This window comes from Cibotium barometz, chromosome 45 (genome assembly GCF_041138505.1).
Source record: "Cibotium barometz isolate CiBa-2024 chromosome 45, ASM4113850v1, whole genome shotgun sequence".
NCBI classification, from domain to species: Eukaryota; Viridiplantae; Streptophyta; class Polypodiopsida; order Cyatheales; family Cibotiaceae; genus Cibotium; species Cibotium barometz.
Window position 1 is genome coordinate 10,279,264 of NC_141090.1, and position 24,985 is coordinate 10,304,248.

The window sequence follows — 24,985 nt, forward strand, 5'->3', positions numbered from 1 at the left end:
ATAACTGTAGACGATGCATATTAGCTTCAGGCGGGGCAGCATCTCTAAGATCATTGCATGCTACAAGCATGCTCCCAAAAATAGTTCGTGTTATATGTTGATGGTTGAAGTTTGCTATCTTTTGTCTATCAAGCAACTCAGCGTTGCCTCCGCTTTGAAGTCGACGCTGTGCATTTTCCCATATCTGCTCTAATAGATCTCGCATGAGTATCTCAGACTCATTGATCTTTTTGACGACGTCATCTGCACATTGTGACACTGTGATGACTGCTTCAATGCGAATTGCTCGTAGAACGATTTTACGCTCTTCAGGGGAAAGCATGTTGGTCGTCTTAGTAAATCTAGCAAATATCACTAAACACAACAAATTTAACAGAATATTAAACAACATTACTGAAATCAACATCAAGCAATACATCATCAAACGTGAGAGAACAGCAACAAGTGTAATATTACTTATCAAAATGATCAAACAAAAACGGAATATCAAATAATATTACTGAAATCAACATCATCCAATACATCATCAAACGTGAGACAACCGCAACAAGTGTATCATTACTTATCAATGATCAAACAAAAACGAAATATCAAACAATATTACTGCACTCAACATCATGCAATACATTATCGAACATGAGACAACCGCAACAAGTGCATCATTACTTATCATTACTTATCAAGTGTATACATGTTGCACTCCTCATCTACACACCTACCGTGATAGAGAGAGAGAGAGAGAGAGAGAGAGTTGTGAAGTGTATCACGAGAGAGAGAGAGAGAGAGGGGGGAGAAAGAGAGAGAGGTGTGACAGATAGAGAGAGAGGGGACATTAGATGACATTTTTAATAGTTTTGTGAGTTCCTAAAGAGAGGAAAATAATGTTTTGTATTCCTAAAGCACTCCTCATCTACACACCTATCGTGACAGAGAGATAGAGAGAGCGAGAGAGAGAGAGTTGTGAAGTGTATCATGAGAGAGAGAGAGAGAGAGAGAGAGAGAATTGTGAAGTGTATCATGAGAGAGAGAGAGAGAGAGAGAGGGGGGGAGGAAGAGAGAGAGTTGTGATAGATAGAGAGAAGAAACATTAGATGATATTTTCAATAGTTTTGTGAGTTCCTAAAGAGAGAAAAATAATGTACTGTTTTATATTTTAAGAAAATAGAGGGAGAAAAAGGAATTTATTAGGGATTATGTATATTTTAAGAGAAAAAAAGAACTCCTCATCTACACATCTATCGTGTTGTGAAGTGTATCATGAAAGAGAGAGAGAGAGAGAAAGAAGTGTATCATGAGAGAGAGAGAGGGGGAGAGGAAGAGAGAGAGATATTCATTTTTTTGAGTTACGATATTATGAAATTAAACTTAAAGACAATATAATGTAAACTTTGATCCATGAAATACTCATGCCGCGTTACCAACCAAGTATCGCATGGATCACACACAATAAAAACAATACAAGTCAAATCAAGCAAATTTACGACATTTTTCCGACCGCGTTAACGATCAAATGCCGCAATATGCAAAAAACAATATATGCACTAGCGGACGACACCAACTTGCCACGTTAACGACAAAATGCCGCCCGATTCTATGGGAATACGAATAGAATACGGACATACACTGGCCGCGTTACCGACCATATGCCCGCATTTGACAAAGGGAAGGGAAGGGAAGGTGACATTGCCATAATGATACTATGCTTGCTGCGTTACCGACTAGTACCGCTATACGGTGTGCCATACTTACCATAGGACACAGACCAGCCGCGTTACCGACTAAGTGCCCCAGGATAAGCACCATTCCGAAGAATGGTCTTACACACACACCCCTCGTGTGGCGGACCACCCACATCTTGCCGCGCATTGCGACAATGGGCAGCTGCCCGCACGAACACACACACACACCCCCACAACTCTCATTACCTGTGTATACTGTCAGCAATGAACTCCCAAAGGCCTCCCCGAGCCTATAAAATATATTTGAGCTGTGTGAAAATACACCAAAGAATAATATTTTCCTAACATTATGTGAGCACACTACTAACTGGCAATAATGGCCCTACTTTATGGTAGGTTGACAATTAAAGCCATTGTGTACATAGGGTAGATAGAATCAAGTATGATCGGACACAAGCAAAAGGTGTTGATGATTGAGTAATCAGCCCTTGGATTTCAAGGGCAACCCCATTATTTTGTTTGAGGGAAAAAAAAGGATTAGCATTTCTTCCTTATAATTTTGACGGGCACGCTTAGTAATTTTACATATTAAAGCCTTTATTTTTAAAGGTAAAATTTGTGATGCCCTTATATCAAGGGTTAAAAGACCTAAGAAGGGTTCCAGAGTCTTAGGGCTACTTGAATTTGGTAGAAAGGCTGGAGTATGATAGAAAAAAAATGCAAGCAAAATACTCATGAGCGAATATGCAATTTCTTAGATTATCCTTTTCTTTCGAATTATGATCGAGAAAGGTGTTATTTGTTTTCATCCTTTTATTAATCTTGAGACCCACACATTAGCAATTTGCATTAAGGACTGCATGTAATTTTGATAAATTTCATAATAAGCATCATAATTATGATAATTATGATAATTATCATAAACATTGGTTTTCTAAACTCTCACACACACACATAAGCATGTATGCACATGCACACATATGCACACACATACATATGTCGAGATAAAGAGGCTTAAGAAAAATAAGTTTTTTAAAACCTATCAAAACAAGAAGAGGTCTTAACCTTGGCTAGTTTTTCCTTGAAAAATCCACACATCAATGCATTTAAATACTAACATATTCAAAATCCCCTATTGTTTCTATATTTAAGCTACACAAAAGGATAAATTTTTCCTAACATTATACGCACATAACCAATTGGAATTAGTGGCTCTAGTTTATGGTATGTTGATAATTGAAGCCAGTATGGTAGATAGTGACCCTACTTTATGGTAGGTTGACAATTGAAACTAGTAGGGTAGATAGACTCAAGTATGATGGCAAATGGTGTTGATGATTGAATAATCAACCCTTGGTTTTGAAGGGCAACCCCATTATTTAGTTTGAGGGAAAAAATGGACTAGCATTTCTTCCTTCTAATTTGGAAGGGCATGCTTACTAATTTTACATATTGAAGTCTTTCTTTTGAAGGGTGAAATTTTTTTGCCCTTATATCAAGGGTTAAAGGCCTTAACCCTTATATCAAGGGTTAAAAGCCTTAACAAGGATTCTAGAGTCTTCACAACTCAGGTTCAATTGAATTTGGTAGAAAGGCTCGAGTATGATAGCAACAAAATGCAAGCAAAATACTCATGAGTGAATGTCCTGTAAATAAGAAGTGCATGTGATTTCATAGATTGTCCTTTTGTTAACTTTTGTAATGTGTTGATCGGCATATTTATTTAAGAAGTGAATGTGATTTTGATACATTTTGCAACAAGCATCACGTTTATTTTTTGATTTTTCAATTTTAGAGACTTACAATAAAAATCAAAATTTACTAATAGAATAGGCAAAGATGCTAGTACAAATTTGATGGAATATTTTTATTATTGGAAAGTATCTCCCTAGTCCCTATAATATGGGTCCCAAAAGTTTTTTGGGGCATTGATGGTTGAGGGAGGTGCTCAACCTTACCTTTCAAATGTTACAGAAAAAAATATTTGCCAAGGTTTCGATCACGATTAAAGGCGGTTGTAACTAGTTGCTTCGTTTCTGGAGTGTGTACTTGGCTTCTCGGATTGATGTGGGGAGAGAAGGTTTGCTGTAATTAGCATGGCAAGCAGGAGGATGGTAGGCTGGTCAGAGAATGGCGGGCACTCGACGCGACAATTTGGGGGGGGAGAGAGAGAGAGAGAGAGCACAACGTTTTGGGGGAGGATGGATGGGCATGCCGACCTAGGGGGAGAGAGAGAGCAAGGGACGAGGATGGTAGGAGGAGATGTACAAAGACACTGAGGTGATGGAGAAAGATAAAGCGACGGTGGAAAAGGAGAGCAAAGAGACATAGCTCTAACCTTAGCTCTCCAATAATTAATTAGGGCCCGTGAGGTGAATATATATAGGGTGTGAGTGAATATGAAATCTTCAAACTCATGAAGACTTTTTATACAGAGAATCTCCACCTCAATGAATGACATGTGATAAAGTCCGCATCTTCACACACCAAGTTGATAAAGTCCTATTGTTGCAACCTACTATCAATGGCAAGTTGCACGGAGAGGATGGATGGGCACGTCGACCAAGGGGGGGCGGGAGAGAGAGCACGATGACCTAGGGAAGAGGATGGGTAGTGCAGAGAGTGATGGCTTTGTATGAGTGGAGGAGCAGAACCATGGGGAAGCTCTTATGCTTGTGTTTCTCGTATGTACGCTATTGCAGGTTGCTGCGGAGGACACCTTGGAGTTGAGCTCCTCTCTTACCCCATCGTCCCGGCCGTTAAATTCCTCCTCTTCAGCCTTCATGCTCTCTTTCCGCCCCAGCTCCAACTCCAACTCCACGAATCTGTCTGCCGGATGCCGTCCGAATAACCAGATCGTCAACTGCAGCAGTAGCATCAAGTATGTAGAGATGGAAGGCACGGATTTCCCATCCAATGATTTGGCTCATTTGCAAGGTTTGTCGGAGGAAGAATGCAAGCAGCAGTGCTTCGACCAGTGCTCTTGTCTGGCTGCTGTGTACAGGCAAACCGGAGACGGCAACTGCTGGCTGAAGAATCCAGTGCAAAATGGCCACAACGAAGCGTCGCAGGAACTCCGTGCCTTCCTGAAAATCCCTGATTCTGACCCCCTTGAACCCAGCACTATTGTGGACACTCCAACTAATTGGAGCTCCCATGAGTTCCTCTGGCAACCCCCAAGCTCAAAACAATCAAGCATTCCAGATCTCAACAATACTCCAGGCGTTAGCCGTGGCTCCAAAGATCAAGCGGTAGTCATAGCTTCAACCGTTGGGATTGCAGCAGTGGCCGGCTTTTGCTTTGTTGTTACTATTGCTGTATTGATTGGAAAGTCTAGAAGCTGGAAATTAAAGTACATGAAGCTTCATAAAGAGCTAGAGGATGTGTCTGGATCTCCTCTTCTGTTCTCATATCAGGAGCTCCAAGCTGCAACAGAAAATTTCAGCCACAAGCTAGGAGCAGGGGGCTTTGGGACAGTCTACAAAGGCCAGTTGCAGAATGACAAAGTGGTGGCAGTGAAGCAGTTGGAGGGCGTTTCACAGCATGAAGAAAAGCAGTTCACGGCAGAGATCGCAACTATTGGCAGGATCCACCACATCAATTTACTCCGCCTACTTGGTTTCTGGGCAGAGGGCAGCCACAGGTTGTTGGTGTATGAGTACATGGAGAACGGCTCTCTGGATCAAATACTTTTTGACGACAGTAATAATTCAGGCCAGATGATCAATCCATTGGATTGGGGCACAAGGTTCCAGATTTGCTTGGGTGTAGCAAGGGGCATAACCTACTTGCATGAGGAGTGCTTGGATTGCATTCTGCACTGCGACATCAAGCCACAAAACATACTGCTGGACAGGCACTACATGAGCGCTAAGGTGGCGGATTTTGGGCTGGCTTATCTGTTCCGTCGGGATCACACGGTGAAGATGAGCACTATCAGGGGCACTAGGGGTTACATGGCACCAGAATGGGTTTCCAATCTGCCCATCACTGCAAAAGCAGACGTCTACAGCTACGGGATGCTGATAATGGAGATTGTGAGCGGGAGGAGAAACTATCTGTACACCGAGTCGGCCATGATGGAGACCAACGAGAGATGGTGTTTTTCCATGTGGGCATATGGGAAGAAGGTGGAGGAGGTGGTGGATGCCAGAATGGAGGAAGTATCTGTGGACTGGAATCAGGTAGCTGTCGTACTGAAGATGGCCTTCGCCTGCATCCAGGCAGACTTCCATGCTAGGCCGCCCATGGGAAAGGTGGTGCAAATGTTGGAAGGTATCCTGCCCATACCAGAGGTCCCACCTCCCTCCCTCTTGTGAGTGTGAATGAACCTTCAAAAAGAAATAAACGTATAAACGTTTAATTAACCGAAAAAAAAGACGACACATCTAATATACTAAGCGACACCCTAAGGGTAAGGGTAAAGAATAAATATGCCCTTTCGGAGCAAGTAATAACAAGTTTCAAGCTGTCTACCTGTGCACTCTGTCTCTCTGTCTTGATCAGCTGTCTTCCTGTGCACTCCGTCTCTATGATTAAGTGATTTAAGTTCATACAATTAGATAGGCTAATTTCTCACATGGTCTCACGATAGGGAACTAATTAGCCTAGGACTTCTTACATATTCTGAAAAGCCTACGGCTTTCTCTGATCCGGACAGCAGCAGTAGAGCGTAGATGTTGCCGTCTACTACTGGTGGACAAAATCAGCAATAACAAGCCCTAGAGAAAATCCACTCGGTCCTACCGGCGCGACTGGACAATATAACGGGCTCAATTACCGCGCGTGGAGAGTAAAGATGGAAATGTGTCCCAAGTGCTCAGATCTCAACACAAGCCCACATTGGCATGGCAAATATAGTAGCACACCAAGCTTGGATTCAAAACGATCTCTCGGCAGCACTGACCGAGATTGTCCAAGTGCCGAGATCGTCCTACATGTTAGAAATAGTGAAGGGGCGGGCACTGGGGTTAGAGTGCAGCAACGGCTGCTGTATTCACAGAAACATACAAGAACAAGAGAATAATAAAGATCAAGATAAGCAATGGCTGCTGTATTCATAGAAACGTACAAGAACAAGATAATAATGAAGATGAAGATAGTATTAATGTTGTGAAGTACAAATTCTTATAAAGGGTAGAGAGTTTGCTACAAGTCATTAGGAACTCAATGGAGTCTTTTTGGGCCCTTTAATTTGCCATTGCCTAATGGAGGTGATTAAGAAATAGACAAATAGGGAGATTACATGTGGACTGAAACCAATGGTTTGTAAGAGCCTAGAAGGTAGTGGTCAAACTTAGAATAATAGGCTAAGTAGGCTCTTTTTTAATTTTTAAAATCAACTAAAACTCAAAAATTTTATACGTATATGAATTTTTCCCCTATTTTTTATAGAAAAGGATTGCTGCAGCCTGCAGCCATCATTAAGTAAGGTCTCTAAAGTGATAGAGGCCCAAAAACGAGTTCCCATGCATTCAATGCACATTCTCCTTCACTTTCCACTATCCCTCTCTCCCACGTTCCCTCCAAAATGCTCTCTCTTCTCTCTTTCTCATAGCAGGGCGTTTTTCACTCTCTAGACTTCTTTATTAGCTATCTACCTCTTGATCTACCTCTCTCTTCACTCAGAAACCTAGATCTATAGCTATGGAAGCTTCATCTGCAACCTCCTCTCAGAAGCTATGGAAGTTTGATCCTCACTTACATTTCCTTCCTTCATCCTTCATCCTTGTCCAACCTCCTTTTATAGAGTGTAACAGCAGAGCTTAGCTATGGAAGCTTGATCTGCAACCTCCTCTCAGAAGCTATGGAAGTTTGATCCTCACTTACATTTCCTTACTTCATCCTTCTTCCTTGTCCAACCTCATTTTACAGAGTGTAATAGCAGAGCTTAGCTATGAAAGCTTGATCTGCAACCTCCTCTCAGAAGCTATGGAAGTTTAATCCTCACTTACATTTCCTTACTTCATCCTTCTACCTTGTCCAACCTCCTTTTACAGAGTGTAACAGCAGAGCCAAGCTATGGAAGCTTGAGTTGCAAATGCTTTGGCTCTTATAATCTTACTCACTGTCTCCTCTCACCCCCTCTAATATCCTCTTTCAAAGTGCACTAATAGCATAGCCAAGCCTTTGGAACTTGCTCTACAACTCCTTCTCTTTTGTACATCTCCCTAGTCTAAGTTTTTTTCTCACCATTCTATTTTTCTTTGCCATCAAGGTTTATAATCTCCCTAATATATACATCTGATGTCTTCTTCTAGAGCTCGAAGGCCTCCGATCAGTATTCAATCTCTCTCTTGTAGCAGTGGTCAAGATGAGGATGGGCACTGGAACATCAAACAGTACGAGAAGTGGAATTGGATTACGATGTAGCCTAGTACAAGAGGAACCCACAAGGTGTCAAAGTGATACGTTGATATACAAAGTCACCATTGGAAAGGGCGGATATTGGAGCTCAAACAAGATCGTGATGGAAAAAAGCTAGCCAAGGTCCAACATGTTTACAAGGCAACATAGCCGAAACTAGCAGACCATGACCAACGTCAACGATTTCCTGCAAATTGTAAGTCATTTCACTACTTTATATTCTTGTTTTTAAATCGATTGTGTGCTAATAATGGTATACTGAGCACTGCTTTGATTGTTCTTGGGTTCCTCTGCGTAGATATTTTCCCTCAAACTATAGTGAGTGGGAGCCTATGGAGGCAATTTCAGGAACCTTTGAAGCATACCATGTGGAGCTTGGTAGTTTAATCTTTGGAGGGTGTCCAGCTGCACAACTGCTTGCACGAAACATCTTCTTCTATGAGGATACATATGTGGTTCCCACGACAGCAAATGGTACTGGAAAATTAGTTCCAGAACCTACGCCAACTCTCACATCTATTGAATGGCCAATTCCAGACAATGCTTTAGTGGCCATGGCTTGTTTGCAGATCGAAAGCAAGGTGCAAAATGCTATGAAGTGCACATATGGATCTCACAAAGCAACCATAACCTGCTTCATACCTCTACACCTCTTTGTGTACCTGTTCCGTACAAGTGACACACATCGTACCCCAACTTTATGGATTGCAAAGGGGGAGAGAGCTCTCACTTGTTTCTTATCACCTGCATGGGATAAAAAAGTTGTTCAACACAATGGAGACACCATCAGATGCGGAGTAATAGTTGAGAAGGTTGTGATGCGCTACCATATTGCCAAGCAACAGTTGTCCATTGAGTTTCCTTACAGGCGATGGAAGCTTACAAATGGAGAATGGGAGGCGTTAGACTCTGACACAACCTCTACAGAACAGGGTGTGCTACATATATCCATGCAAGGTGGGGATGTAGAAGATGTTGCTGTGAATGATGACTGGTCCCTTGCCAACTTACGTGACTACTTAGTTCTCCATTCTCACTGAGTGGTGATTTTGCTTTGATAATCAATGGTAGAGTAGTGCGCAAAAGGCAGGAACGATCTTTTCTTTGTAGAGAAATTACTTTCCCTGGCTGTGTAGCTATCAAATAACCACTGGATATGTAATCTTGGATTGAAGTAAATACAATTTCAATTTTTTTGCCTCACTGTCTTATTAAGGTTTTTCAATTGTCTTGTGCAAGTTTTATTTTTTTCTGATAGTGTAAGGTTGGTCACACAAGCATCTGTGGCTTGAGCCACTAGTAAATTAGAAATGACCTTGCGATGGAAGGATACGTTCTTGCTTTCGTATACCATTTTTTTAAAATTTTTTGGTACTTAAAAATTTTAAAAGTTTTTAAAAATTTTATAACAAGGTCGCCCATTTATAAACGATACTTTACTCATTTTTATCATCAATTGACAATTATCGTTCTCTCCTAACACTTGCTCTCAATTTTGCACACCTTTCTGTATCACACACTCTCTATTTCTTGCAATCACTCATAGTCATGGCACCTCTACTTGACGCACTTATCGCACAGCTAGGAAAGCTTGAGTTACGTCATAGAGTTGACGAGATCATCCCTATGTTTGAGGGAGCAATTGATGTGCGTGCAACAATGCATCTACACGCGGATGCTTTCACAGATGTCATTCAGTATATGGATGAACACATCAGCACGTACTCCATCATGTTTGAGGGTGATGAGGGCCTATGGGTTCCGGTTAACCTCATCAAGTACATATTCAGGGAAGACAAGAATTTTAGATTTCGCCTATCAAGGTTTTTAAAATCCCTCACAGAAATGAGGAGGAAGACTTACTCTTGGATCTACAAATGGGCAACATCGGCACTTCTTTCCCGAGCTGGGACATGGTTTTGGTCCTTCTGTTTACAAGAGGGTGTGGCGAAAGAAAGTGGCAAGGAAAAAGAAAAGGGCAAAGCAAAGCTAATGGAGCAGGTCCAAGAGGCCCATGCTAAGGAAGAGAATGTTACAGAACAATGGGAGGCCTCAATGGCATTGGTGGCTCTACAAGAGAATGTCCCCGAGGAGGTTCCGGACCTAGTTCTAGAGGGCGATGAAGTACTTGAGGAGGTCCCAGACCTTGTTATCATGTCTTTGCATCCAATCATTATTGATGGGAAAGAATTTTTGTTTTTGGATGACATTGCCGAGACACTCGGGTTTCGCGAGGATGAGGGACTGTCTATTATTGCCATGAATGCTGGGGGTCAAGACAAAGGGAAAGTGAAAATCTCTTTTGAAGATGACAACCTCACAAAAGCGCTTGCATACGATGTTGGTAGCAGTTCCTTGGAAGATGTAGTGGCCAAAGCACTCGTTGAAATAAAGCAAGATGTGCAATTCTATGAGAGCGTAGCTGCCATAATCTTATATATATATAGATGCACACACACACACACACATAGATATATGTATATATATATATACATATATGTACATATATATACATATATATACATATATGTGGAGACAAACACGGCATTTCCACCTGACTCTTCAAGTGTGAGGCCATAGTACTGAATCATTGCTTTTTGTAGCACTTCTATGTCAATGTAGACATTGTTATATGCATTGTATTCAAAGGGTTTGATTGTTGGCATTGGCATAATATCCTCCACCCACTTGTACCGACCATTAAACATGGATGCAATATCACCATTAGCACACTTCTTTGCCATCTGTAAGCTATAAAGTGTTGGAAGCAAGGATTGCGTAACTCCCTTTGCTCGCAACCCTAAAGTGATTGACCTGTACATTGCTCTGTAACCTTTCTGGCTAATACCTGCTGAGTCACATATATCAAGCATCTCTTTGGGTGTGACAATTTCTTTGATTTCCTTCAAGAAATGTTGACGAAGGGTCTCCCGCAGCTTATCATTACCAGAACCTGTTATCATTTCCACGATATCCTTCTCCTGAAGGACATGCTGAAGAAGGGAGACATTAACATTGTCCTCAGCATTGTTACATCCTAGTATAGCTGTTGCACATGCCCTACAATTGCAAGAGTCACCCATGAGAGATGCTTTATTCATTAATTGCTTCTCAAAGTTGCTATAATTCCTACAAAAATTTTTACCTGGTTGTTTGTTTACGCCTCTTGCATGCGCCTGCTATCTTAGAAAGTAACCCAACAGCTTTACGTTTTCTTTGCCTTGCGTGATATCCAATGGGAAGGTGAGTGAAATGGTGAACACGACGCCGAAGATTACGAGTGGAGTGTTGAAGACGAACATAATTATCGGTAAATTGATTTATTGTGTGCACATGATCCGCTAAATTATTCTTCTGCACCTCAAGCTCCTCTGAGAGCTCTTTAATCCTCTGCATCAAACTATTGATCTGCTTAGTCGATGCCGCTTGAAGCTGGTCGAAGGCAAATTGTGTTTGCCTCTTTTCAGCTGCCTCATCTAGCCACATGTGTAATCTCCTACAATAGCCAAGAAGCCCATTGAAACCATCACCAACAAACTTAAAAAAACTTATAATGCTTTTGAATGGTGGAGGGGCACCAGATATTGGATCTGGTGGATAAAGATTTCTATCAATCCAAAGATCAATGGCCTTTGCTCCTTGCATTCGAAGCTGATCGTATGAAATATTGGGTGCAACATGCCTACCGCGTAGGGTTGCATATTCTATCTCCAAATCAACCTGAAGGCAGATCTTAGAAGGCTTATTGGTGATGTCTTGTAGTGCCATATACAAGAAAGTAGGCTTGTAAGATTGGGTTGAATAGGAGTGGAAGGAGCAGGATATGGTATCAAAAAATAATGGGAAGAATGGAGATGAGGGTTGCTTCTCTAGAGCTGCATTGTGGATAGAGAAAGAAGCCAGAAAGGGAGCCAAAGAAACATAGAGAGGGTTGGCAATGGTGAGACGAAAATGCAAAGGAGACAATGCATCATGGGAAGCTTCTTTAGTGCAAGCTATGGGTGCTAAGCAATATAGAGAGAGAATACATCATGAAAAGGTTCTTCTGTGCAAGTCATAGCTACTACTGTGTGTTTGGAGAGAGAACCAAGTATTGTAGAGAGAATGCTCCTGGTAAGCTTCTTCCTTGCAAGCCATGGCTACTACTGTGGGTTTGGAGAGAGAAGGCTCATTTAGGAGTACAGACCTGCTAGCTATGGAGAGAGGACCAAGTATTGTAGAGAGAATGCTCATGGTAAGCTTCTTCCTTGCAAGCCATGGCTACTACTGTGGGTTTGGAGAGAGAAGGCTCATTTAGGAGTACAGATCTGCTAGCTATGGCTTTTGGAGTACAGAAAGATGCTTTTTTCCATGGAGAAGGAGTGCAGGGCATTTTAGAGAGAGAATTTAGAGAGAGAAAGAGATCTGGTGCACACACAAAAAAGGAGGGAAGAAAGTGACGAATTTTTGGAATGTTTGGAGTTCGAAAAGGTAGAGAAGGCTATGATAACTGACTGACAGCCCTTTACAAAGCTTTAAAGTCACCTAGGTGGCCAGATCTAAGAATATCTCCTTTTTTTTATTTTTTTTATTTTTGTGAAAAATCAAATATATGCTTTTAGGACTAGGCCTCTAGGCTTGGTCAAAGATGGATTAGCATTTTAAGCATTTCACTAAACGTCCAAATTAAAGGGCCCAAGAAGACTCCATTGAGTTCCTAATGGCTTCTCTTGTAATGGACAACTGTCCGGTGAATTCATGTATGTGCATGTGCCTGGTATGCATGAGTATGCATGTATGTCATATGTGCATGGTAGGTATAAACCACACCTTAACATTCCCCCTTTCTAAAACCGAGCAATGGGTTTGCAAGGGATTATGCGAAGATGCATGTATGCTATAATTTTAACAAGTATGCATCAATCTATATCTATGAGTGCTCCCAAATCAAAGGCATATAGAGTGATGTACAAAATGAGTGTGATGAAAAATGTCGGAGATGTTGTCAACAGTAGTTGCTTCCTTATCTTCGTGTGCGGTGGTCCCCTTCTTCTGGAGGGGAATCCGACCATGGAGGAGGCCGGTGGTGTTGTAGTCAACGATGGAGAGGTGACTGTGGGCCTTCAATGCAATCGAGGAGGCCCTTAATGATTAGGAGCTCCCATTCTTGAATGAAGGGAGCATGGAGATTGTTGACATGAGGCAGGTGGATGAGTCAAGCTACATCGTTGGTGGTAAAGGTTGTTGGATCTGTATGGAGAGCACCAAGCATGAGAGTGCCATAGTTGGCAGGAGGACCCCATCAGCATGGGCTGCATGGGCTGAATGGAGCAAGAAGACGGCAACCTCTTGCATAAGATCTGAGGCCACAAATGAAGAAGCGACGGCAGCAAGATAAGGATCTGTAACAAAAGAAAGGATGGCAATGGGTGTCAATGGTGGTTGGTTGTTTTGCAGTAGAAGCAGCCTCTGATTTGGTTGCAAAAAACAGTAGAAATAGAGGTTATTGAAAAGCCAGAAGTAGGTTGCCCCCCTTCTTGGACTGAGAAGAGGGCTTTAGTAAAAATAGTGTGAACTGCATGATGTGAGCCTGCAAAAAGAGAGCCCACTTAGAGGGTTGTGTGATGAGGGTAGCAAGGGAAACCTCCTTTATTGAGTTCTTCAAGTTCTTTTGTCTCCTGCTTTAGTAATAGGGCATCTAGGATGTGGTCGTCCAGGGCTTAAATGGCTGTAGAGATGTGGGCGGTTGCATGGCCTAGGGAAGCCCGAATCGAGGGCGAGTTTGTCTAATGGGCCTTTGCATATGTATGCTCTGTTGCATGCAGGGTGCAACTTTTGTAGCAGGTGTTGAGGATGCCTCTTGGAAGAGGCGTGGACCACCAGGGTTGGTGGCTGATGATGTAACAAGAAGACTGCAAATGGATGCAACTGCTGGTGTTAGGATGGGCAAAAGAACAGGGTCTGCCAGTTGGTGTTGTTGAGGAAAGAGGGCAGAAAAAGGATTGATGAAGGAGGCCTGCAAAAGACCACAGTGTGGATAGGCACCTTCAGCAAACAGGGGTACGACAAAAATGCCGTTAGAGGGCTTGGCAAAGTTAGTTCTCTTTGGATGTTAGGAGCAACGCCATAATCAGAACTAGATAAAGGTCCCCCATCAGTACTAGATGCCGTTAATGCAGAGGGGAGGGAAGACCTCCCATGAACATCAAAGGGGGCAAGGGTGTGTTCTGTCGAATCAGGAAAAGGGGCTCCTCTGTGAGAGAATTCAAGTACAGAGAGAATGCCCTGAGGGCAAGTGCTGACAAGGCTATGGGAGTTAGTGTTGAGGAGAGAGGCTAGGTCAAGTGCTCTCACAAGGCCCCCCAACTCTCGAGGGCAATGCTTAAATTTGAAGCCCAAAATAGGCTTATGATACATTTTGGGCTTCAAATAATGCCCTTTATTTTGTCCAAGGTTGCGTGTGAAGTCTAATTAATATAAGGTTTCACTGGGTATAATTCTTATGGTGTTTGCAAGTGCACAAGCACAAGCATACGTATGCATAATTAGATTTAAACCTTACCAATTGTCATCCTCAAAAAGTGCTTGAAAGTTGCCCATTACCACTTACCTCTATTGTTTTCACCTTCAACCCTCCACTAAAGCCTTCACTATCCAACGCTATTGGTTCATTGCAATTCGCTAGTGGCCCCTCAGCTATAAAGCCTAGAGAGGATTCTAACCTATACTCCACTTATGTTATGCCTTGTGTGAAGGTACTACATAGTAATATCAATAATAGGTCTAAAAACCTTAGGACCTCTTTAATTTAGTGTATTACCCATAATACCTATAACAATAATATGAGCTTGTATTTTTTTGGCATGCCATGAGTATGTGAAACATATACGGTCTATTGTTTTACATTGGAGTACAAAATAATGTGCCAAAGCAATAATGTCGTGCTTGTGATAATAATGTGAGATACATTTTTCTTCCCTCATTACCGACTAAAGACAACAATAATTTGTGTCCATGGATGCCTTTTGATGTGCCATATGTGTTGTGACCTTAAAAAACAATAAGAGGGAGGCCGTATAAAAATGTCATGTAGGTTGTAGTGATAGTAACTCTATTGTGTCCAAAATCTATGCCACTAGCCTCAAACTCCTTACCTCTCTAGCTCGAAGCTCTCTCGCAAGCATCACTGGCAAATTGCCTACACACAAAGAAAGCCCTAATTAGAGAGAGAAAAACACACACACACATACATTGATAGACGAACACACACACACATACACACACGTGCAAGAGAAGGGCATGGCATACATGTGAGAGAGAGGGAAAGGGAGAGAGAGAGAGGAGGATGACAGGTACACACACACATACACTCTCTCTCACTATAAGAGAACGAGGCCATACAAGCACACACACACACATACAACAAGAAGGATGACACATACACACACACACTCTCTCTCTCTCTCACTCTAAGAGAATGAGGCCATATAGGCGCCATTGTGCGAGTGTGTGGACTCATTGCATGATATTATCAATCTCCCCCAAAAGCACCTCTATATGTTGCCCTGCATATATATTTTTTTGTGCGCAGAGATACTTGAATTATGTACCACCAACGTTCGTTTCCCTTAATGCCTCACTCATTAAGCAATCCTTTCCATTTCCTTGTGGTACTTCGCCTGCAACCCGCTCGTCTTCTTTATGCGACCATGCCTGAGCGGCCAAGGGATCATTCTTACCTAGAAATTTGGCTGTGTACTAGAGACTCCTGCACTGACCATCCCTTAGCCATACTCGCTTTTGGTCTTGCCCTCTATCTAACAAAGTTCTTGAGAGTCTTCATGAATCTTTCCAAGAAATACATCCAATGTGTATGCACAATCCCTACGAGAGCAACCTCATCCACTATGTGTACCAGCAAGTGAACTTGGATTGTCATTACACTACTTGGAAATTGCTTATCCAATAAGCATACCCCTTTAATGGCAATCAACCTATTTCCCTCAATACTTTCAATTGAAATCTCTTTTTGTGATATCCACCTCACAAGCCTCGATATCTTGTATATCAATTGTCTACTTTCTGGGGCAAGATAACCTTTTATTGCAACTAGCAAAATGAACTATAACATTTTATGCCAGTCATGTGTCTTTAGACTGTTGAGCTTATTGTCAAGGGTAAATGCACCTTTTAAGAAATGACTATGGCATGTTGGTGTTTGAAGTAATGCGATTTTGCTCTCCACACGATCCTCTTGCTTCGTGAATGTCCATGTGGGCCCATTGCCATGCATGTGCTCTCTGCAAGACTCTTTAAGATCCTCTCACCACCCACATTTGTCCTTCACACCAGCAAAATGATCCCATTGGTTTGTCCTACGTTCTTTAATATGTGCATGGCTTGTGCATGGGATTAAGAAGACTAGTGATAAGAAGATCCTGCCAATAGGGCAAGTGATGTAAGATAGACAAGAACTTCATACCAAATGGGTGAGTCAATCCATCAGATATCACCCAAGCATTGTATTGCTCTTTTGTTGACCATTGTTCCTTGGGCTAACGTCCAAGATAGCCTTCACACATGTTGTGGCCCTTTGGTAGGTAGTATGGCACATGCCCTTCATGCACCATATTCTTTAAAGCTTTTGAATGTTGATCTTGTAGGTTTGGGCCACAAATGGGACATACATACTCCCCATAGCCTAGAAACTCATGCATTATCCACATTAGATTTCTATAAATTATAGAAGTGCATCACCAATGTGGCCTTGACATATTATGGACCTTTACCCCTTCCCATAAGAGTTGTAGTTCTTCTACCAATGGTTCCAAATACACATCCATGTTGCTCACCTTATACTTTCCTGACACTAGTAGAGACAAAAGTAAGTGGACTTTCTTTATTGTCAACCATGGAGGTATATTATAGTTAACGAGTAGCATAGGCCATGTGCTCCATATTGTTGAATGCATGCCAAAAGGATTTAAGCCATCCATTGCAAGACCCAAGCAGATATTGCGACATTCTTCAGCAAAAGTAGGCCATGTGTAGTCTATGTGCTGCCATGCGTTTAAGTCCGATGGGACTCACAAGATCCCATCACTTGAGCAATGTAGTGAGTGCCAAGTCATTAGTTCAACCAATCCTTGCACCTAAACATGTGTTGTATGTGAGGGATAATAGGAAATGGCACAAAACCTTTGCGGATAGTAGACCCTGGAAGATCTTGGTGATAACATTGAGCACTTCGTAAGAGAGCATGTTCCTTTCGAAAAGCACGCGATCATTTGGACAATCATGGATAGATATGTAGTCCATGACTACGCTTGCCAAGACCTTCTTTGCATCTGGACGGAATTCGGGCATACTATTCTCCACTAGAACAAGCGAGGACTTTGCTCACATGCTTGGTTTGCATTTTGGTTCCCTTGCATTGGTTGCATGGGCACATCACACACTTGACCAAGTACACATCTATGTTTGATGCCATATGAACCCACTCCTACCTTGTCTTCAACTCTTATCTTGTACCTGCGACGGTAATAAGACCATCATAGCAAAGTTACGATCAAGTATACATATCGTGTACAGAGAAAAAACGCACAACATGATACCACTACGCATGCACAGACGTCACTAACACTCTCCCATGCCCTAACATGGGAGCTCTTGATCTTAGTTTCATCTTAGTCCTTGCTAGGCCTAAGTTCAGGGCCCGCCACGTGAAGGCGGATCGCATATTGGGCCCCTGTCGTTGCCATGTTTGCGCCGTTTTGAGAGGGGCGGGTCATTGTAGGGGGCAATGGCATGGAGCATAGCAGGGCTTCATGGTAGTGATCAGCAGGGCCACGTGGGGCATAATGAAAGGATTCCTTAGGTAGTCGCGGGGCTTCACCGGCGCACCGGGAGAGGTTGTCCTTAAATTTGAAGCCCAAAATTGGCTTGATACATTTTGGGCTTCTAATAATGCCCGTTATTTTGTCCAAGGTTGCAAGTGTGAACTCTAATCAATATATAAAAGCATCAATATGAAGCATAAATCTGAGTTGTAAGGTTTCACTGGGTATAAGCCTTATGGCTCCCCCTCAAGCTCATCCCACGTACTCCCAACATAGTATAGAAGTACTCAAACTTTTCCCTGCTAAGTGGCTTTGTAAACAATTGACTTCACTGTTAGCCTTGAATTACCAAAGGTTGGTTGTCATCACCAGTAACTTCAATTGACTTCACTGTTAGCCTTGAATTACCAAATCCTTTCTCCAAATGAATGATGTTTCTCTAAAGTTTATATCAAAAACAAGGAGGAGATGAACTAAAACAAGGAAGCTCAAAAAGAAAAATAAGAAAAAGATCAACATTGAAAATGAGTCAAGCTAAGACTGTGGATGAAAATGAGGTGAGCAAATAATTAAATCAAGCCAAGACTATGGGGACTAAAACGAGGTGACCAAATAATCAAGTCAAGCCAAGACTATGTGGATGAAAACGAAATGACCAAATAAACAAGTCAAGACAAGACTATGGGGATGAAAAGAAGACAATACTATGTGGTGGTGTAACAAAAGGGATCTATGTGTGTCATCTTATGATGAGTTACCTCTCATGTATGCTTTGGAGACATGCCTACTGGCCATGTGCTACCTCGTAAATAAAGGTAATCTTGCATACATGAGTGACCTTTCATGTATGTTTTGGAGGTATGCCTACTGACCATGTGCTACCTTGTAATAAAGGTTTTTTACAAATGACATTGCACATTTTATTCCATCCACACATGCTCTCTCTCTCTCTCTCTCTCTCTCTCTCTCTCTCTCTCTCTCTCGTTTAGGAAACCCATCTTTCTAAACCTTACATTAATCCTTTTTATTATGGATTCGGTAAGAACTGACCAATTTAAACAAATATTTCCTTTATTCAACACAAGAAATGGAAATTTTTTCTTTGGGCTGAAAATGAATTGGTCATTTCAAACATGTATTTTCTTCTTACTTTCACACAATTATAATAGAAAGTTGAAATTTTTAAGAGGCCTTTTTTCTTCTCCCACCATTTTGCATACGATTTTTCAAATTTCAAATTGGATCTAGAAGTCAATATTAGATAATTTAGTAAAAATCTCATATTTTGGGAATCAATCACTCCATTTAATTTTGGATATATCTTAAACATGCCAACTCCAAATTTGTCAAAGATTGTATATCTAGATTCAACTCTTCAAGATCTTTCCAATGATATGTCACATGAGGGGGTTTTGATAAAATTTTGGACAAGTTCACCATGATCCCATTTTTCAAATGGGAATGGGATTTTTCCCAAATTATCTAATATGGTGTTCTAGGCTAAAACAAACTTGTGTTTTCTAAACCCCCCCACACACACGTATGCACACATATACATATGTTGAGATAGAGAGGCTTAAGAACACACACACACACACACACACATGCACGCGCGTGTGCATGTATGCACGTGCACACACACATGCACACACATATATATGCTATGATAGAGAGACTTAAGAAAAAAAAAGTGTTTAAGAAACTATCAAAATAAGAAGAGGCCTCAACCTTGGCTAGTTTCTCCTTTAAAAAACTACTGTAACACGTCAAGGTATTTAACTACTACCATATTCAAAATCTCAAACTGATTTTACTTTATAAATATATTTGATCTATGTAAAAATACAACAAAGGATAATTTTTTCCTAGCATTATATGCACACTATAACTCGCAATAGTGGCCCTACTTTATGGTAGGTTGACAATTGAAGCCAGTGTAGGGTAGATAGACTTAAGTATGATAAGACATGAGAAAAAGGTGTTCATGATTGAGTAATAAGCCCTTGGTTTTCAAGGGCAACCCCATCATTTCATTTGAGGGTAAAAAATGGATTAGCATTTCTTCCCGGCTTATCATTTAGAAGGGCACACTTACTAATTTTACATATTAAAGCCTTTCTTTTTAAAGGTAAAATTTATGATGCCCTTATATCAAGGGTTAAAAGCCCTATGCTAACCCAATTCTAGGGTTAGCAAGAGCTACCGCCATTATGTTACATAAAAGAGTCACGATAGCTACACCAAAGGGTCATACATTCAAGATATAAAGCAATGGTGTCCAAAGCTACAACTCGGCGGACGGGCGCCCGTAATGGTGTGACTGAGTAATAATGGTGATTCCCACTTCAAAAGCATGTGGTAGCAAGTTAGGATGAAGTGCTAAGTCATGTACTTCATGGATATATTATGAGAGTAGTCATTGTAATAGCATTAGGCCTCTTATGAGCCTAAAGTGCCCGACCAGCCACAATTTAAGTGAGTGTGAACACTTATGGCCACGTATATAAGTGAATATCTCTCAACATACAACATACTCTCCCATTGTGCAATTGAGTCTTACTCTTGCTAATCCTCTTGGCTAATCTCTCTCCTCCCTAATGCATGCTAATGAGTGTGTGTGAGTGAAGTGAGGTGAGAGGAGGGACGAGTACCGATAGTGCAACACGGTGGTGTGACAATGCTCGTGGGAGGTGCGGTGGAATTGCTTCTCAAGGAGTTGTAGAGCTTGGAGACCTCAAGGGTTACGAGCTCGACCATTGGAAATATCCTCACGATAGTTGCGGTTCACCATGTAATCTCTTTTTGGATGTGTTTCAAGGAGGGTTAGGGTGAGCCTTAACACCCTAAGAAGGGTTCGACAGTCTCAGGGCTCATTGAATTTGGTAGAAAGCCTTGAGTATGATAGCAAGAAATGCAAGCAAAATACTCATGAGCAAATGTGTGACTTCTTAGATTATCCTTTTGGTAACTTTGTAACCTATTTACTAGCATATTTCTTTTGAGAAAGGTGTTATATGCTTTCATCCTTTTATTAGTTTTGAGACCTACACATTAGCAATTTTCTTTAAGGAGTGCACGTAATTTTGATAAATTTGATAATAAGCATCATAATTATCATTCAAACAATGATTAAATTAATAGGCCCTATGACTTTTCAACTTTAGAGACTTCTAATAAAAGTTTACAATCACTATTAAAACATTCAAAATAAAAGAGGCTTGTATATTTGAATTTTTAATTTGTAGATTCGTTTAAAGGAAATAAGTTTTCATACTGTTTCCATGGTCTCCATATTAGTCCTCTACCCAGACTTTTTACCTTTAATGTTCATGAAACTTGAGAATCCACCAAATCACCTAGGCTTGCAAGGTGCATGTGCCATGCACCTTAATGACCTTGAATGAAAATAGGCATCTAGTATACTTCTTGACATTAAAAGACTCTTATTAAGACAGTGAACAAATCTATTAGGTAGGAGTGAGTGGAAAAAGAGATGAATTATTTGCTACATTTTTTGTTGACTTTTCTTTCACCTTTTCCACCTCCACTACTCTCTCTCTCTCTCTCTCTCTCTCTCTCTCTCTCTAGTGAAGCTTTAGTAGAAGCTAATGCTACTATAATTATTATTTTTCCTTGTAAGCCTCATGGCTCTTATTGAACTCTCAGTCCATAGACTGATGTACTACATTTGTTTTGCTCTTGTAGGTCATATTTGGCCTCCATAGATGTTAATATGACTCTATTTATACTCCTCTCTCTCTCTCTCTCTCTCTCCCTTAGTAGTTTACATGTTGATGCATTGTACATCGATGAAGATTAGGATTACTTAGGTGACTATTTGGGAGCTCAACTTCAAAGTGGGATAGTCATGCAATAATAACTTATCATTTCAAGGATGATAAGATTGGGGGTCCTAAAACAATGAAACAAATATAAGGCTACACAAATATCTACAAAGATTTGGATTATTGAGGGATTCACCCTAATGAATCTCAAAAGAAAAGTACAAAATTGGTCAAAGAAACTCACAAAGAAGGCAAGTTGATAGGTTAAATGCTCATTGAGGTTTTTTATAAATGTAATAAAAACCCAAGCCAATACCTATTGAAAACTCAATAAATAAATAGCAAAGGTGCATGTACTTGATGCTCATTATACAAATTTACTTGTTGGTTGGTAGAATGTACGTTTTCTCTTCTGAATCGTAGATTTAGCTCAAAATCGACATGGACTCTTACTTCTTATTTGGTCCATAGCCTATTTTGGCCTTTTGCAGATGTTAATATTAGTTTCTTTGTCTCTCCCCTTTCCCCCTTTAATAAACAAGATTATTCACTCCCTACCAACCTTGGAAAATGGAGTCATCATATTTTATGCAAATCTCCAAATGAATGATGTTTCTCTAAAGTTTATATCAAAAACAAGGAGGAGATGAACTAAAACAAGGAAGCTCAAAAAGAAAAATAAGAAAAAGATCAACATTGAAAATGAGTCAAGCAAAGACTATATGGATGAAAATGACATGAGCAAATAATCAAGTTAGGCCAAGACTATGGGGATGAAAATGAGGTGACCAAATAATCAAGTCAAGACAAGGCTATATGGATGAAAACGAGGTGACCAAATAATCAAGTCAAGCCAAGACTATGTGGATGAAAACGAGGTTACCAAATACTCAAGTCAAGCAAAGACTATGTGGATGAAAACGAGGTTACCAAATACTCAAGTCAAGCCAAGACTATGTGGATGAAAACGAGGTGGCCAAATACTCAAGTCAAGCCAAGACTATGTGGATGAAAACGAGGTGGCCAAATACTCAAGTCAAGCCAAGACTATGTGGTCGTGTAATAAAAGGGATCTATGCATGATGGCAACTTATCGTGAGTGACCTCTCATGTTTGCTTTGGAGGCATGCCTACTGGCCATGTGTGCTACCTTGTGTAATAAAGGTAATCTACTTGAATGACATTGTACATTTTATTCCATCCACAAATTCTCTCTCTCTCTCTCTCTCTCTCTCTCTCTCTCTCTCTCTCTCTCTCTCTCTCTTTCATGTTTAGGAAATCCATCTTTCTAAACCTTACATTAATCCTTTTCATAATGGGTTAGGCAAGATCTGACAAGTTTAAACAAGTATTTCCTTTATTCAACACAAGAAATGGCAATTTTTTCTTTGGGTTGAACATGAATTGGTCATTTCAAACATGTATTTTCTTCTTACTTTCAACTAACTATAATATAGAAGTTGGAATTTTTTAAGGTGTCTTTTTTCTTCTCCCACCATTTTGAGTATGACTTTTCAAATTTTAAATTGTCTCTAGGCTAAAACAAACTTGTGTTTTATGAAGCCCCACACACACACATATGCACAAGCAAGCACACACACACACACACACACACACACACACACACACGTATGCACACGTATGCACACATGCACACGTATGCACACACATACATATGTTGATATAGAGAGGCTTAAGAACACACACACACACACACACACACACACACACACACACATTAGCAATTTTCTTTAAGGAGTGCACGTAATTTTGATAAATTTGATAATAAGCATCATAATTATCATTCAAACAATGATTAAATTAATAGGTCTTATGACTTTTCAACTTTAGAGACTTCTAATAAAAGTTTACAATCACTATTAAAACATTCAAAATAAAAGAGGATTGTATATTTGAATTTTTAATTTGTAGATTTGTTTAAAAGAAATAAGTTTTCATACTATTTCCATGGTCTCCATATTGGTCCTCTACGCAGACTTTTTACATTTAATGTTCATGGAACTTGAGAATCCACCTAATTAATGTAGGCTTGCAAGGTGCATGTGCCATGCACCTTAATGACCTTGAATGAAAATAAGCATCTAGTATACTTCTTGACATTAAAAGACTCTTATTGAGACAGTGAACAAATCTATTAGGTAGGAGTGAGTGGAAAAAGAGATGAATTATTTGCTACATTTTTTGTTGACTTTTCTTTCACCTTTTCCACCTCCACTACTCTCTCTCTCTCTCTCTCTCTCTCTCTCTCTCTAGTGAAGCTTTAGTAGCTAATGCTACAATAATTATTATTTATCCTTGTAAGCCTCATGGTGCTTATTGGACTCTCAGTCCATAGACTGATGTACTACATTTGTTTTGCTCTTGTAGGTCATATTTGGCCTCCATAGATGTTAATATGACTCTATTTATACTCCTCTCTCTCTCTCTCTCTCTCTCTCTCTCTCTCTCTCTCTCTCTCTCGATAGTTTACATGCTGATGCATTGTACATCGATGAAGATTAGGATTACTTAGGTGAGCAATTACATGTGACTAATTGGGAGCTCAACCTCAAAGTGGGGTAGTCATGCAATAATCACTTATTATTTCAAGGATGATAAGATTGGGGGTCCTAAAACAATGAAACAAATATAAGGCTACACAAATATCTACAAACATTTGGATTATTGAGGGATTCACCCTAATGAATCTCAAAAGAAAAGTACAAAATTAGTCAAAGAAACTCACAAAGAAGGCAAGTTGATAAGTTAAATCCTCATTGAGGTTTTTTTATAAATGTAATAAAAACCCAAGCCAATACCTATTGAAAACTCAATAAATAAATAGCAGGGGTGCATGTACTTGATGCTAATTACAAATTTACTTGTTGGTTGGTAGAATGTACGTTTTCTCTTCTGAATCGTAGATTTAGCTCAAAATTGACATGGCCTTTTGTTGAAATATACAAGTGAATAGGGTGTGTGCGGGAACAAGCCCTTTGTTAGAGGCTGTAAAAGAGGATGTGTAAATGTGAGAGAGCCTGTGAAAAGGTTAGAAGAATCTACTGGGAGAGAATAAAGGGTAGCATGAGAAGATTTAGGAAGTGTGGAGATATTCTAGGAAAAGTGAAGAGGTGGAGAGAATCAAGCAAAAGAGGTGGAGTGAATCAAGGAGAAATCAGTGGGATTTGATGCTTGGATGTAAACACTATAAATTGAGGCATTGGCCTAATGAGAATTTGCTGGTTTTTGATTATCCATGCCTACATTAAGCTATTAGTTAATTACTCACTAATCACATCTTAATTATCATCTAATCACTTTGTTAATGATGTTGATT

The 24,985-nt window shown here is 40.5% G+C and overlaps 1 protein-coding gene across 1 annotated transcript; it reads left to right on the forward strand.

Moving 5' to 3' along the window:
* The first annotated feature begins 3,775 nt into the window (after positions 1-3,775).
* LOC147612415 (G-type lectin S-receptor-like serine/threonine-protein kinase At1g34300) lies at positions 3,776-6,044 on the forward strand. Its single transcript, XM_086783498.1, has 2 exons — positions 3,776-3,793; positions 4,382-6,044. Exons 1-2 carry the CDS (start codon positions 3,776-3,778, stop codon positions 5,996-5,998), a joined length of 1,635 nt encoding a protein of 544 aa, XP_086639624.1. The 3' UTR covers positions 5,999-6,044.
* The last annotated feature ends 18,941 nt before the right edge of the window (positions 6,045-24,985 follow it).